The sequence below is a fragment of the Sinocyclocheilus grahami genome, unplaced genomic scaffold (assembly GCF_001515645.1).
Source record: "Sinocyclocheilus grahami isolate Dianchi unplaced genomic scaffold, SAMN03320097.WGS_v1.1 scaffold317.1, whole genome shotgun sequence".
NCBI lineage: Eukaryota > Metazoa > Chordata > Actinopteri > Cypriniformes > Cyprinidae > Sinocyclocheilus > Sinocyclocheilus grahami.
This window is the reverse complement of record NW_015505496.1, coordinates 783,500-800,563: the sequence shown is the minus strand read 5'-3', so window position 1 is coordinate 800,563 and position 17,064 is coordinate 783,500. Positions and strand designations below refer to the sequence as shown.

The 17,064-nt window shown below is 35.7% G+C and overlaps 1 protein-coding gene across 1 annotated transcript in view; it reads left to right on the top strand.

Annotated features, from left to right (window-relative positions):
- The first annotated feature begins 2,104 nt into the window (after nucleotides 1-2,104).
- The window catches only part of LOC107602025 (NADH dehydrogenase [ubiquinone] iron-sulfur protein 4, mitochondrial-like), a 43,898-nt gene continuing 28,938 nt past the window's right edge, over nucleotides 2,105-17,064 (top strand). The window contains exons 1-2 of the mRNA XM_016294412.1: nucleotides 2,105-2,378; nucleotides 4,187-4,265. Coding sequence (XP_016149898.1) covers nucleotides 2,296-2,378; nucleotides 4,187-4,265 — 162 coding nt within the window. The 5' untranslated portion in view covers nucleotides 2,105-2,295. The remainder of the gene's footprint in view (nucleotides 2,379-4,186; nucleotides 4,266-17,064) is intronic.

Here is a 17,064-nt window from a genome sequence, read left to right as displayed (position 1 = left end):
ATTTTTTTGCTATGGTACTGAAATTGGTTCTGAAAATCATTAGTTGTGATGTATAATTAAGAGCTCATATTAGAGAGATGATTTTATAGTTAAGTCATGGCCATAAACTGTATGTTTTTAAAGACTTCTAGAGATTGGAATATATTATTTTCTGACTTGATTCTTGTCTTTTATTCCCGCCGTAATTAAATAAAAAAATGTCCTGGAAAAGTCCTGGAAAATGATCGCTGAAAAAGTGTGGGAACCCTGAAATTAGAATGATTTCAGAAGGATCATGTGACACTGAAGACTGGAGTAATGACTGCTGAAAATTCAGCTTTGCCATCACAGGAATTATTTACGTTGGAAAAAATATTTAAATAGAAAATAGTTCTTTGAATTGTAATAATATTTCACAATATTACTGTTTTTACTGTATTTTTGATTTAAAAAATGGTATCTTGAATCTTATCAACAAAGTTCTAATAACTTTTTTGGTTCTTAGAGCTGTGGCAAAGGGACATCCTATTAAAGATACCTTGTAGTAACGGTCTCACAGGTTGATGTCTATACAGACGTGGACAGACAGAGTTCTTCAGGCATGTCAGGCTGTTTCACAAACACAAGATTAAGTAGCAAAAGTGACATCCAAGACCAATCGGGCCACCCAGGAGAACTGCAACCAGCGGAAAGGCTGTCAGAGCCCCCCTTTACACCATTAATCTTCAAACTTCTCCTGTGCTGCCAACTCGCATCTCCTTCAAATGGGACAGGAGAGAGAAAGAGGGAGGGAAATGGTGAAAAGTTAAGCCACTCTGTTTTTCTCCTTTTGCTTTCCCATTGATTAACTCTTTGAAAGACAATATGTTACTTAATTGTGTTTATTATTGTTTTGGCATAAGTTGGGTTTTCTCATATTGTCTTTTAACGATACATATTACAATGTTTATGTAATATGAAGCATGCACAGCTTTGACATTTTTTTAAAGATACAAAAAAATGAGTTTGAAAGAAAATCTAAATGCCATTTTTCAGATAAGGTGAACATCATCATTCACATCATTTTACAACTTTACTGTAAGTAGAAACAAAAACACTCCTTGCTGATTTGGAAATAAACATGTTTATGTCCCAGACAGGACCACCTCACTCACACTGTCTCTGTTGCAAAGTGTAGATGAATGGGCCTCATTAAAGCAAAATGGAGATTCCGGCACTGAAGTGTGGGGATGGTCCTTGGACCTCTCATTTCTTTCACTGATCAATAGAAACTTTGATCTCATGCTTAGAGAAGATTCCCGGTCCCTTTACAGGCGACGCATACATAACCTAACGGCAACGAATGGTGAAATGCAGAAGTAAAAAAGCATCCAAGAACTGATAAATGGCGGAAAATTAGTGTGTTATGCTGTTGCATGCCTGAAATCCCAAGAGAGGGCTGTCTTGCTTCAGTTCAGTCCTGTGAACTGAGGAGGAAATCGACCCATCTAGAGAGAGCCTTTGAAGAGACCTGAACTCAAATTAAGGGACGTGCCATGGATGCTTGCTTTTTCTTTCTTTCTTCTTCTTCTATAGAGATTTTTTCCCCCTATTGGGATGTGGTGGCTATTTGGTTAAAATAAAGTTAAATGTGAAAGAGAAAATGTGAAGGCTATTTTATGCATATTTTGCTTTATGCATGCATTATATATGACATGCTTCACATTTATTATACTTTGTTCAAATAAAAGCTGCATGTTTTTAGGATCATTTTAATGTGAGGCCTACTAATTACAGTCATTTACTGCAAAAATATAGTAGACAGCTTCCATTCTTTTTTGCATGTTTTCATTAATTGTACAAATTAGCTTCTTTTTCGATTACACAAATGTTATTTGCTCTCAGAATGAGCAGTCACTCATCACAAAACCTGTCTTACAGGTGTCATGTTAAATGAAAAATCACCAACCAAATGTCAAAAACGCACGCAATGCATTAAATTATGGGGAAAGTGTATTGTTTATACAAGTTATCACACGTTTGTACTAAGCATGCTTCATTCGATGCTTTGGGTGAGCCAACATTCCTTAATTAGGACAAATGATGCAACCACATAAAACAGCGCGAAATCAAATTAGGCTGTTATAAAGAGTTAGCTCTGTATCAGTAACAGACACATCTAGAGATGCTGTCATTTTCACTTGAACATCACAAAGAATTTCAGACACCTTTTCTCTCAAAGTTTCTACTCTCTCTCCTAGAAGAGGGGAAATAAATAGCCGCATCGCTTGAGTTTGGACGCTGTGTGTTGCCGTACAGCGCTCAGTCCGTGTCAACATGGCGTCTTCAATGTCATTCTTTGGATTAAGCCGAATTCTCTCTCTTAACTCAGTCACAAAAACATTTGTGAGTCCTGCCAGGTAATAACTAGATATTCAAATAATCGCTTTGTGTTCGTATATTTACGTGCAAATAAATAATGCACGGTCTGTTTGTTTGTTTATTTGTTTAGAGTTACACTGTTAGCCGGTTAGCTAACTAACATAACGTTAGCCAGATTGTCATCTAATTTATTAATTCATCTGTGTGACGCACACTAATAGATAATATTGTCCCGCTATTGGATTTGAGGGGTTGTTACGCGAGTACCGTGTTATGTTAGTCATTTATAACAGATAGAAATAAAACGGACAAATGTTAGTGATAAACACTGTTCTGATTTCTCTGAGTAACTTAGGTGTCATATGTCAGTGTGATTCTAACTGAATATGTAGCGGTTTGTGTGAAGGTGACCTTCTTTATCAAAGAAGGCTGAAAATACAGACTATTCATTATGTTGAAAGGTGGATCTCGGAGAGGTTCACCTTTTGGATTATTACAGTACATATTTTTTTTTCTTTATCTGTTATAGAAGTACTGAAGTTTGCAAGCTAATGCTTACATCAACTCGCTGGATACTTAGACTGACAAACTACTGTATGTAGTTCGCGCTTGTTGGAACTAACGTTACTGCACTCTACAATTTTAGACTTGAGCTTTTCTACTGTAATGATGTAATAATGGTCTCTGACTTCTGACTGGATATCAGACCCATCAGGCACAGTGCTGCTGACCCTAACTGATGGTATGTAACATAAAACAACAGAAATGTGCAGAATCTGCATCTTCTGATTATAAGAAAAGCTTCTTAAAGCTTCAATGAATGACATAATGGAAATAAATATGACCAATATATTCAGCTTTCAAGAGTATTGTAATTCTGTGGTGGTGTTTTGGTCTGTGCTTGCACTCAGGCAAATTGAGCAGTCATGCTTATGGAATATGCGGTTTTGAATCTGGCCCCCATCTCTACTCTTGATTTTAAGTCTATCAAAAAAAATGTGGCAAAAGTTCAAATATGTTTTGTATGCACAATGCTGATATAAATTTGTCAGGTGTTCATTTTAAAATGCACACAGAATCTGCTCTCATACGGCATGTTCCACTTTCTCTATAATTTGGCAAAGTAATCCCCCCCCCAGCGGTTTTAGTTCCTTCCATAAACTCATTTGTTAAAGTAAAATTTAGGTTATAAACATAACTCATTTGTTTGGATAACACGTTGTGCCTTATTCATGAAACAAAAGCAGAGCTCAATTCTGTTTAAATTGTTTGAGAAACTCTTTATGTAAATGTTTATGTTGCATCCAGTCCAACGCACCGGTTTACATAGGAACACAATTCTGAACGATTCTCAACAATTTACCTAGAAATTCATTCTGCTTGTGTTTAATGAATATTAAATGTGTGTCTCCTGTCAGAGAATCAGTCATTTGAATCTTAATTTGAAAGCAGCTTTACATTTCCTCAGCTGCCAGCCGTGTGTCATTCACTTAAAATCGAAATGAGAGATCCGTGAGCGCTTCTATCGCTAGCCATTTAGAATTATTGTTTGTTTATGACAGACCAGTTACTATTTAATTTCAATGGCTGTGACTGTAGACTGGCAGGACGACACCAGTGGCTGTTTGTTTCTAACTGGCTTATAGAAGCCTGCCAGAAACTCAGCAGGCAGAATTAATGAGGGCCAAGGAGAGAGCTGTGTGCCTTCTTCTCTCCTGTCTCTTGACACACATCCTCCTCCATCAAAACTTTACTGTGCCGTTGTTTGTACCTAACTACAAATTATTTTGTGTGTGTCTGCTTGTTATCTCTATATTTTTTTTTAATTCATCTTCCTGTTTTGCAGGTCAATAAGCACATCAGGATGGAGGCTGGCAGAACAACAGGGACAGGGATCCCAGCTCATCACTGTGGATGAGAAACTGGTATGAACGTTGACTGTGTTTGTGCTGTTTTTGAGCTGTGTTTGTACCGGGTCACGATTCTTTTATGCTTTTGTAATTAGGCAAAATTTAAAGTTAAAAGTTAAAAATATAAAAAACTGATTGGAAATCAAAAAGGCATAGGTCTTTTGGTATGTAAATATTTTTAGTGTTTTAATGCATATATATTTAATGTATATTTTAATATTATAAACAATTTAATATATATATATTACAAATATGTTTTTTAATGAATGATAGCATGCTTTGTACAGTTCAAAATATTCTCAAAAAATGACCTTCATAAAATCCATACTGAAATTAAATCTAGTCTTTTTTTAATTAATTTTTTTATTCCCAATGTCCTTGTGAGACAATAATGATCTTGTTTACCTATGAGACTTCAGACACTCAGCTGGCTTGAATGTGTGGGCCGGGTTTGGCAGAGTGGGGTGGACTCGGACTATCTCTGATTGTGTCTGAGTGGGCAAGTACACCCCGCCTGGTTGAGGGCTCTCATTTAATAGTAGGAGCCACTCTAAAGTAAAGCTGCAAAAGGGCCCCCAAAAAGAGGGGATTGAAAGAAAAAGGGGGGGAAAACAGTCTGACAGTACCAGACTCACAGGAAGACGGCGGCTGTCCTTTTATAATTGGCCACAGAGCTTTCATTGTTGTTCTCAGGCAAGCTGTGCCCATTGAGCGAGATATTTGGTTGTGGCAAGGACTACCTGTCTTATTCTTATTCATTTTAGAGAGCCTTCTTTATAGGAGATATTCATATATGTTGTAAATGTAATTTGCAGTTGTGATAATGTAACTCTTACACAAGATTTACAACTTAATTTATGTACAATACAATTCATTTATTTACTTTATAAATACATTTATTTTAAAATATTTAAAAATGAAAATTATATAACCAATTAGTTTCACATTCTTTCTTGGAAAAGAAAGAATCACTACAACTTCTGAAAGTGACCAGCAGTGTTTTAGCATTACATAAAAAATATTGTCACAAATCAGAAAATGTAATTTTAACATCAATGTGAACATACAAACTAAAAAATTAATGACGCTAATTTTATATCATTTTAACTTTGCTTTCCATACACTTTAAGTACTTCTTCATACACCACAGCAAAAACTATAGTCTGAGAAAGTTCAAACATGATTAAAGGCAAGTGAACAGTCCGTAAAAAAAAGAAAGAAAAAGAAATACACAATTTACAAGCATAGATAAAATAAACAGTAGTATTCAGATAATTAAGTGTAAAATAACACTGCATAGTGTTCACTGTATGAATAAAATTGAGATGAATCTTTGTTATAGCTGTTTTGTTGTTTGATTTAACATTAGTGACATATTCAGCAGCACGTATTTATAGGCTGCTGTCTCTTTAAATCCGACTGCACGGATCCAGTATAATGATACACATCTGATTTCTTTCTCAGCTGTTTACATTAATTTAAAACATAACCGACTGCGTTTACGAGAATGATCGTCGAGACGGGTACTATTGACATAATTCTGTGTCTATGTGTCTGTTCAAACATGAGGAGGAGATGCGAAAGACGAATCAACTCGGTGTTCGTGCGCCGTCTGAAACGCGTCTCTCTGTGTGTGTGTCTGTCAGACAGCAAGACGAGACGGCAAAGAGTTGTTTTCTGAAACTTATTGCACTTAACTCTTTTTAACGTCAAGCAATTCTCTGCTATATGCATCAAACTAAAACTTTGACCTTTTGCAACGTTTTTGTTGCAAAAAACGTAAAAGTAGCCTATTATTAAAATGATTCAGATATCGCACGCCCTTGAGATATGCATATTGCGATATTTACATTTGCGATATTTCGATATATCGTGCAGCCCTAATGGATACATATTAAATAAATTATGTTGTGCGGTGCTGCTCATATTTATCACACAGTAAAAATGCCCCTCCCCGTGCCCAAAACGGGTTGACTGTGGATGAGTATCCAAAACAAGGACTGGTGGGAGGTTGTCCTGCTCCACTTCACAGTTGCCGAGTGAAAGGAGAGTTTTATAATGACAGGACACGCATTTATACAACACTTTATTCAAATGGAAGAACCGCTCATTCCGCGTGTCATACGTCATTATGCTATTTCTGCGTCATTGCACATGCACAGTTCTTTCAGTTTCGGGGGTTCAATCCGATCGACTGTTTACATGCACTCTCAATCGTATTAGAAAAGGAATAAACCACCCCCTTCAATCCGATCGAAATTTCATTCAGATCGAGCTCAATCGGATCGATTAAGGTGTTTACATGAAGGCTTTTCATACTGATTGAGCCGTCAATCCCATTACAAACAGATTATTTGGTTGCATGTAAATGTAGCCATTGTTTGGATCAGTGCATTCGGTCTTAAAGGGGCAGCAGCCTATAAATGGCTGCTGTACCATAAGTGCCACCTGCTGGCAGAGAGTGACGTTTGCGTCTCATTCAGCCTTTCAGCTTTCATTGTTTCATTCAGATTTTTTATGTAGTATAGTTTCACAAAGCTAAAGTCAGACCATTCTGTTTTGCTTCAGATTTAAAAGTTTATACAATCTAATTACAATCTAAATAGCATGTATTTAGCATCTTTGTTTGGATCGTGATTAAAATGCAGTGGTTGCCTCTGATTTAAAATGGAAAGAGCAAAGGCAAAGCCTTAGTTTGTTTATATGAAGAGATTTCTTTTTTTTAATATTTTATTTGATTTGGGATTTGTTTTTAAATTTCAAGCTAGTTTTATTATTTGACATATAGGCTATTCATTTAACAAAGAAATGTTTAACGTCAAGCAATTCTCTGCTATATGCATCAAACTAAAACTTTGACCTTTTGCAACGTTTTTGTTGCAAAAAACGTAAAAGTAGCCTATTATTAAAATGATTCAGATATCGCACGCCCTTGAGATATGCATATTGCGATATTTACATTTGCGATATTTCGATATATCGTGCAGCCCTAATGGATACATATTAAATAAATTATGTTGTGCGGTGCTGCTCATATTTATCACACAGTAAAAATGCCCCTCCCCGTGCCCAAAACGGGTTGACTGTGGATGAGTATCCAAAACAAGGACTGGTGGGAGGTTGTCCTGCTCCACTTCACAGTTGCCGAGTGAAAGGAGAGTTTTATAATGACAGGACACGCATTTATACAACACTTTATTCAAATGGAAGAACCGCTCATTCCGCGTGTCATACGTCATTATGCTATTTCTGCGTCATTGCACATGCACAGTTCTTTCAGTTTCGGGGGTTCAATCCGATCGACTGTTTACATGCACTCTCAATCGTATTAGAAAAGGAATAAACCACCCCCTTCAATCCGATCGAAATTTCATTCAGATCGAGCTCAATCGGATCGATTAAGGTGTTTACATGAAGGCTTTTCATACTGATTGAGCCGTCAATCCCATTACAAACAGATTATTTGGTTGCATGTAAATGTAGCCATTGTTTGGATCAGTGCATTCGGTCTTAAAGGGGCAGCAGCCTATAAATGGCTGCTGTACCATAAGTGCCACCTGCTGGCAGAGAGTGACGTTTGCGTCTCATTCAGCCTTTCAGCTTTCATTGTTTCATTCAGATTTTTTATGTAGTATAGTTTCACAAAGCTAAAGTCAGACCATTCTGTTTTGCTTCAGATTTAAAAGTTTATACAATCTAATTACAATCTAAATAGCATGTATTTAGCATCTTTGTTTGGATCGTGATTAAAATGCAGTGGTTGCCTCTGATTTAAAATGGAAAGAGCAAAGGCAAAGCCTTAGTTTGTTTATATGAAGAGATTTCTTTTTTTTAATATTTTATTTGATTTGGGATTTGTTTTTAAATTTCAAGCTAGTTTTATTATTTGACATATAGGCTATTCATTTAACAAAGAAATGTGCAGCCTTTTGTCTGAGAAATAATAAAAGGACACCTTTTAATTTATAATTTGTTTTAAATCTCATTTTGTTAAAAAAAATCGTGTTGTGAAATCAGTTTCATGAATCGTATCACATCATTAGTTGAGTGAATCGTTACATCCCTATATGCTACTACTAGCCACATGCAAATCATGTTGATTTGTCCACAGTGAAGTTCAGCTGATGTCTTTTTTTTGGGGGCTAGTTAAATTCATTTTGGGCTACCAAAATCTAGAGAATGTATGCCCGAAGTGCTACCAGGGATTTTGAAATTTTTCGAGCCCTGGTCTGAACTGATAGCATCTTTTCCAGGGTTGCAAGTTTTTTTCTGCAGAACTGTACAGTGACGTTGATGTGCAGGTCCTCAGCAATCTGAGGTGAATGTCTTGACATCTCAGAAAATCTTGTAGAATTTATATTGGGTCACCTGGATGTGTTTTTCTATTTGACCCTGAATAAATTCTACAAGACATTTCTTTGGATCTCTAATTTTCATGACTTTCCCTGTAATTTATCAATGAAAGGTGGAGACATGTTGACCAGGAAGAATGTGGAAGGGAGAAAGCTTCACAAAAAGCACTGAATTCAGCACAGACAGTTTTAGTAAGTGTTTGGTTAAAAAAAAAAAAATTGGTTATCTCAATTAAAATTTGATGGTGGAAGATGGCTACAAAATGGGTTTTTAAAAGAGCTTTTGAGTAACTGTGCACGCATTTATTATACTAAAATCAGCAATAAAATACATAAATGATTAAACTATAAACTGTTACGCTTGTTGATTGATAAACAGAAAAAATTTATTTTCTTTTTTTCTTGTACTTTAAACTTTTCAAACTTTGTTTCAAATTTGATACTTTGTTTTCTATGGTTCTGCATTGGGTTGGAAGTTTTAGTAAGGGTTTGGTAAAAAAATATAAAAAAGCTTTTAAGTTTTGGTTATCTCAATTAAAATTTGATGGTGGAAGATGGCTACAAAATGGGTTTTTAAAAGAGCTTTTGAGTAACTGTGCACGCATTTATTATACTAAAATCAGCAATAAAATACATAAATGATTAAACTATAAACTGTTACGCTTGTTGATTGATAAACAGAAAAAATTTATTTTCTTTTTTTCTTGTACTTTAAACTTTTCAAACTTTGTTTCAAATTTGATACTTTGTTTTCTATGGTTCTGCATTGGGTTGGTCACCCATAATCAATCTGATGTTTTTTTTTTTTTGTTTTTTTTTATGTAATTTTTGCCTCTACCATGTTATTGTAAATGATCATGTGGCATTCATTCCTAAAAGTATCGTATTCTGTGTAGTCTAGATGGGGATGTATAAAATATTATAAAAAGGCATTCAAATAATTTTTTTTTTTTTTTGCAAAAAATCAAGGCTAAGGTACTTAAGAATTAAATTATTTCAATGAAGTCAATTACAGCTTTGATTATTTTTTCTTATGGAGGTGCAAAAGTTGGTTTGAAACAAATTTTTCTATGATTTCAGGTGCCTTTGAAAATGAATTTATAATAGCATTCTTGAATTATTTTTGAACATTGAATTTTGAAAAGGAGAAAAATAAAGAAAATGTTGAGCTCTAGTGAAAGTGCTTGCAAATGTGCCACTTTGCAGTGCAGTCAAATGTCTGGCATTGCAAATGACGGTAATTAAGGTCCTGCGTGATTGTGGCAGAGTCTGGGCGCTTTCTCCCTCTGGTGCCTGCGCTGACTTGCTTTTGTTAGTAATTACATTTTGATTAAGCATGCTGGGCCATGAGAAAGCCTGCATGGCTGGCCAGTGACACAGAGCTTCACACTAGGGCTGGGTAATGTCTCGTAAGTATCGCGATGTCGATGTCAACAGTCAGGTAACAGACAATTATCGACATTATCGGGGGAAAAAATGACAAATGATAAACCTAGTAAGTTGCAAAAAATATTTTACATAGCCCCATAGTCGCCATACAGGTCTTTTAGTTGGATGGTTGGGAATCGAAAAGCTATTCCAATTTTGGAAATCAGATCAGATGCTTAAGGTCAGGAATCAAATTACTTGTTATAAATTAAAATTTAGATTCTGCTTCTCGATTTCTGTATGAGCATTTATTGTTATTTCAAAAGATTCAACTGCAATAAGACGATATAGAACTCACTTCTGCACTCGCTTCTGTGCTGCGCACACACACACACACTCACACACAAAGTGCACGCACAAAAGCCGCCTCTTATATACGCGAACACTGGACTGAGCTCGCTTTCTTGCATTCTTACACATTCGAATGGACAAATACACACAGAATTATATCAAAATATCCCTTAAATACAATCGGTTATGTCTTAAGTCAATGCATAGATCTGAGAAAGAAAACAAGGGCGTATTGGATCCGTGCATTGATTGCAGCCGCTGCCGCCAGTCATTAATGTTAATCAATGAACAAAAGAAAATCCCTCACTGATCTTGACTGAATCACTTTTGTAACCTCACTTATTTTATTTGCCTGTTGTTCGGCGCTGACTACTGTAATTGCAACGTGCATCGGTGTATGCGATTATTTTGGAGATGCGTATATAATTTATCCTTATTTAGGGTAAAGGCCTATTCTATTTTGAGCTGCAGTTTAATAAAAGTTAAACAGAAAAAAAAAAATAGCACTGCATGTGTTTCTGAATATTTATTCAAACAGACTGTATAATGATGAAAAATCACAAACATGAGAGGAATAATTAAAATATGCAAATTCCTTCAGCGCACATTTCAGTGCAATATTTTTACAGATTTTTTAAACCATGTATACTACTGACATATAGCACTATAAATTCTTAATTCATTTGCAACAAAACTATAAAGTTTTGTTGCAAACGGATGAAGCCATTAGTAGGCTTCTCAGCTCGTCCCTCAACATGCACGCGTTCGGAGTTTTCGGCAGCCCAACATGAATATTATATTGTGGGCATTGTATTTTGATTAATAAAATTAAAATTATAAAAATGTTAATACAAAAATTACATTTAAATTACCCTGCTTCTAAATAATTAAAGCAGTTCTTTTTATTTAGTTAAAAACGGGCCAAAAGAGACCTCTGAACTAGTAGGCTATACCAGGAAAAAAAAAAACCTTAATGTTTTTGCTCAGAATTCATTTTTAATCCCTGCATGATTTTAATCATACATGATAAATATCAAATACGTTATAGCTTGAATACAAGTTTACAAACAACGCTGCAATTGTTATAATTAAGGAAATTAAACTTAACATCATGAAATGTGTCACGTGATAATGCCAAAAAGAAAGAGAAACATCGTAAAATAGGCATATTTTATTATTATATGACATCAACATGCATTTATCAATCTTACAATCACTGCCAGAATGTCCAACTTCACCACGATGAACTTAAAATTGGGTTCTATTATTTTTCCTCAACAGTTCTCCTCGAAAAACTAAATTAATTTAATAACACAAATTTGATAAGAACAAAGTGGAAATTATTAGCAACACCAAAATAACAGCAAATCTAATGTTTTCTGTTAGTTTAAGTACAAACTAAGAAAAGTAAAACCAAACTTTGTGGCAATAATTAAGATCAAACTGAACATGGTGTGTGTTTATGGAGCATGTCGGCAATGTTGTCTCGGTCGGGGCGGGGTTAATATTGGATATCGCGATATTTTTAAAGGCGATTATCGATCAAATATTTTTGACATATCGCACATCCCTACTTCACACGGAATGTCTGAGCCCTGCACAAGCTCATATAACCAGAGCTTTCTGAATGAACTGCAAGAGGACCTTAGCTGCTTGTGAAAACCCTTTTTTGTGCACAATATTTTTATTGTAAAAAATAATGTCTCCTGTTATCATTTAATATGAAGAGACATTTATAAGTAAGCCATTTGTATTTCTCTAAAAAGCATAATCAGTATGGCTCTGTGGTGCGATGAAACATTACGTCGTTTGTTTGAGCATCTTGATCAGCCCAGCACCGCAACAGTGGTTCAATCAATAGTGTGAGTTTAGGATGGAGTCTGTTTGGTGTCAGACAGGGGATAGTGTTCAGAAAACATGTTTGCTTATGTCATTATTTTGCCATTTTGTTTGCTGCTGGTAGTAATGTAGAAATTACATGGTCATTTATTGAAAGTCCATATATTTGCATGTATATTGAAATGTTTTTGCAAACCATCCTGCATATGAAAATAAATGCAAACAGCAGTGAAATTATACCTAATTGCATTATTGCAAACAAGAGGCATTCTGTCTAGCCAGAGCTATGAATTGAATGAACATGTTGAAGTAGTTGTCAAACATGTGTCATTGTGCCAGTGAGCTCCAAGGTAGACTGAATTCATGATCCAGCCATGATTCTGTCCTCCTCCCCCTTCCCCCTCTTTCCCTTCAGTGTTCATCTCAAGTGTCTGTTTTGTCTAGTTGTCCCCTCATACCAGGTGCTTGTCCGAAAAAAAAAAAAACCCAAGGCCAACAAGTAGGTCAAAGGACATGGCTCTTTGAAGAGGATCTGATGATAGGCTTTGTGTATTAGTTGCTAAATGGTATTTAATTTGCTTAACACTTCAGAAAGTAACCTTCAAAGTGCCCGACAGCACCTTTGTGTGGCAGAGGAAGGAGACTTGAACCGGCTGTATAGTGCACACTGTGTTCCTCACTTCATTTGTGTCACACTATGCTCTTCCAAATGGACTCAATGCATTTTTCTCCTACTGCTCATAGTCTAATAATATGAATACTAATGTAGCTGATTGGTCTCTAGTAATAATTATATTTGAGCTGTGACTCATTTATTATTTTTCATTAGTTGTAATTGGTGTAACATTCAGAAAGTTGGTAATTCATGACTTTCCATGGTTCATGACATAGATTTGTCTGAAAGGGTTTCCTGTAGTTGTCACTTATTTTAACAAACATCTTTGTGAATCCTCAGTTTTATTTGTTGTGCTGTTAACTTGGGAAGTGTTGTACTTTGTCTAGAATTTGAACAGTTGACTAAAATAGTTTTTTAAATAGAATTTTTAATAGTAAATAGAAAATAGAAAAGGTAAAGAGGAAAAACAAACCGGTGTTCATAAGTCTGCGTTTAATGGCTGGTGCCTGTTGTTTTGTGCAATTCTATGTTTTATAATAATGTTTCTAGTGGTTACATTTCTTATTGTCTAGTGCTGTTCTAGAACAATGTAAAAGCAGAATCATCAACATTGGAAAACAGTTCTAAGTAGGGCTGCCACTAATGACTATTTTTATTCCGATTAATCTATTGACTAATTTATCGATTAATCGGTTAATCTAAACGATTAATTTCCCACCAAAAAATCAACCATTTTAAAGGACTTTTTATTAAACTTGCAACTTTGCCATTCAGTAGTGTACCATAAAAAAGTGTAAATGTAAACAAGCCATTGACGAAATGTAAAAATGTAAACAAACCTAATAAAAATAAAATGTAAAGAAAATAATTACAAAAATTATATCCACATGTTCTGGGCTTCTGTTCATTACAGCTGTGAGTGCAACTACAAAGGGGGGTAATCTGTTTAAATGAACCCCAACAGTTGGGTTTTCACATTAAATAAATGCAGTTTAGAGTCCACTAGAACCAAGTATTAAAATTGTATTATTAAAAGTTATTATTATTAAAAATTAAGTATTAAAAGTACTCTTAGAAATGTGTAAACAACATCTCCAGCATGATGAAAAAAATGGACTTCAGTAGTGAAACTCCAAATGAAATCCAAATTTCAATGAAATCCTTTTTTAAAGCAAAAGTAAAGTGCAACACAGAGTGCAAGAAGCAAGTGTCCATCTCATAGTCCAAATCACTGAAATCAAAGTTCAGTATTATAGTGTAAGAATGACAACATGTCCACTTGTTCTGGTCTACTACTAATAAAATATTATAATTAATAATTAGTTTTTGTAGTATTAAAAAATAGATGTAGGCTAAGTGAACAATAGCCTTTAAATTAACTTAAAATACATATAAAATATCAATGAGGCAATAATAATTAGTTCAAATAAAGTATCAAAAGCAAAAAAATCATATGGTTTTATAGAACAAAACTTAAAATACTGTATTATAATGTAATAAAGCTACTGATCTATATATAAATATAAAATATAATATAATCTCTATTATAGATCAGTGAATAGAGCTAATGTACAGTACACATTACAACAAAGGCCTGTAGGGGGCGCCATCGGCCTGATGATTGTTTTTACACATTACTGTGCGATCTAATACTTGTTTAATATTGACCAAGCATCATTTAATTCAAATGTCCACTTAATCTTTAATATTTGGCCATTTCTTTACGACAGAAATGCTATAGCCACTGTAATTTAATGAATATGGGGACATCAAAACGTGTAAACTCAGAGTGAGGGTTTGAGCTTTTATTTTGAAACTGCAAGATAATGATGTATTCTCCTGTGTTTGCGTGGATTTATAAATGATTTACCTTACAAATCTGATGAAATGGTGCACATTGCGTTCCTAGATGAACGTTATAATAAACCCAAACTCACAACAACATGCAGAGATGGAGTTTCAGCGGCTCCACACACATGTAAATGATAACAGTTCCTGTGGAACAGCATTTACTGTGAACGGAGCTGTTGTGAGACGCACGTACGTAACCTACACAGCTATAACGGCATTGCATATAATTATTTAATTAAATCGTAGCGTTTGTGAATTCAGTTATGCTTAATTATGATTTTTAAACGGGTTTAATATATCATGCAGCCTTGGAAAATAGTCTAATAATGTGTTTTATGGATTCTCGTCCGTGAAATGCGCCACTTCTGGTATTTTGCCGGTTAGTCGACGTAGGTAAAATGAAGTCGAGGATTTTTTAAAAATCGAATAGTCGAACAGACTCAACGAATCGCGACAGCCCTAGTTCTAAGCAAAAGAGTTATAAGTATACTGAAGTCTGTATTTTGTGACCAATGTGGGAATATAAGCAGAATATTTATCAAAGCCAAGCTCTGTTGTTCATTTGATAAGATTCATTATTGAAACATGCTTGACATTTTAAAATTTTCTGTGGCTTATCATTACCTGCTATTCATCTTTTATTAGAAGGAACTGTCTTTTCACCTCATTGGTCAACCAATTGCTACAAGTGCTCTTGGGAGCTGATCACCCACCCATTGTCATAACACTCACTTGTTATCAGCTCATTTAAAGTGTTATAATAACCAAATGACAAGGCTGCCCAGTGCAGTAAAGGGTAATTAAAAATGACAATCATTATGTAGGCTAATTAATAAAACAAGCATTTTTTTGCTTTGTTTTGTATGTTGACAAGTTTCTAAATCATTGTAACAAATTGTTTCTTTTGAACTAGTAGAAAAATTTGATAAACGTGTGTTCGGAGTACATAGTTCTACAGTGAGAGTACATGTTGCTTATTAGGGATGCACGATATTAGATTTTTGTCAATATCTGATATGCCGATATTTTTCTAATCATTTCAGCTGATGCCAATACCAGTATATACAGTGGGTACGGAAAGTATTCAGACCCCCTTACATTTTTCACTCTTTGTTAAATTGCAGCCATTTGCTAAAATCATTTAAGTTAATTTTTTTTCCTCATTAATGTACACACAGCACCCCATATTGACAGAAAAACACAGAATTGTTGACATTTTTGCAGATTTATTAAAAAAGAAAAACTGAAATATCACATGGTCCTAAATATTCAGACCCTTTGCTCAGTATTTAGTAGAAGCACCCTTTTGATCGAATACAGCCATGAGTCTTTTTGGGAAAGAGGCAACAAGTTTTTCACACCTGGATTTGGGAATCCTCTGCCATTCCTCCTTGCAGAGCCTCTCCAGTTCTGTCAGGTTGGATGGTAAACATTGGTGGACAGCCATTTTTAGGTCTCTCCAGAGATGCTCAATTGGGTTTAAGTCAGGGCTCTGGCTGGGCCATTCAAGAACAGTCACAGAGTTGTTGTGAAGCCACTCCTTCATTATTTTAGCTGTGTGCTTAGGGTCATTGTCTTGTTGGAAGATAAACCTTCGGCCCAGTCTGAGGTCCTGAGCACTCTGGAGAAAGTTTTCGTCCAGGATAACCCTGTACTTGGCCGCATTCATCTTTCCCTCGATTGCAACCAGTCGTCCTGTCCCTGCAGCTGAAAAACACCCCCACAGCATGATGCTGCCACCACCATGCTTCACTGTTGGGACTGTATTGGACAGGTGATGAGCAGTGCCTGGTTTTCTCCACACATACCGCTTAGAATTAAGGCCAAAAAGTTATATCTTGGTCTCATCAGACCAGAGAATCTTATTCAGGTGTTTTTTAGCAAACTCCATGCAGGCTTTCATGTGTCTTGCACTGAGGAGAGGCTTCCGTCGGGCCACTCTGCCATAAAGCCCCGACTGGTGGAGGGCTGCAGTGATGGTTGACTTTCTACAACTTTCTCCCATCTCCCAACTGCATCTCTGGAGCTCAGCCACAGTGATCTTTGGGTTCTTCTTTACCTCTCTCACCAAGGCTCTTCGCCCCCGATAGCTCAGTTTGGCCGGACGGCCAGCTCTAGGAAGGGTTCTGATCATCCCAAACGTCTTCCATTTAAGGAATGGAGGCCACTGTGCTCTTGGGAACCTTAAGTGCAGCAGAAATTTTTTTGTAACCTTGGCCAGATCTGTGCCTTGCCACAATTCTGTCTCTGAGCTCTTCAGGCAGTTCCTTTGACCTCATAATTCTCATTTGCTCTGACATGCACTGTGAGCAGTAAGGTCTTATATAGACAGGTGTGTGGCTTTCCAAATCAAGTCCAATCAGTATAATCAAACACAGCTAGACTCAAATGAAGGTGTAGAACCATCTCAAGGATGATCAGAAGAAATAGACAGCAC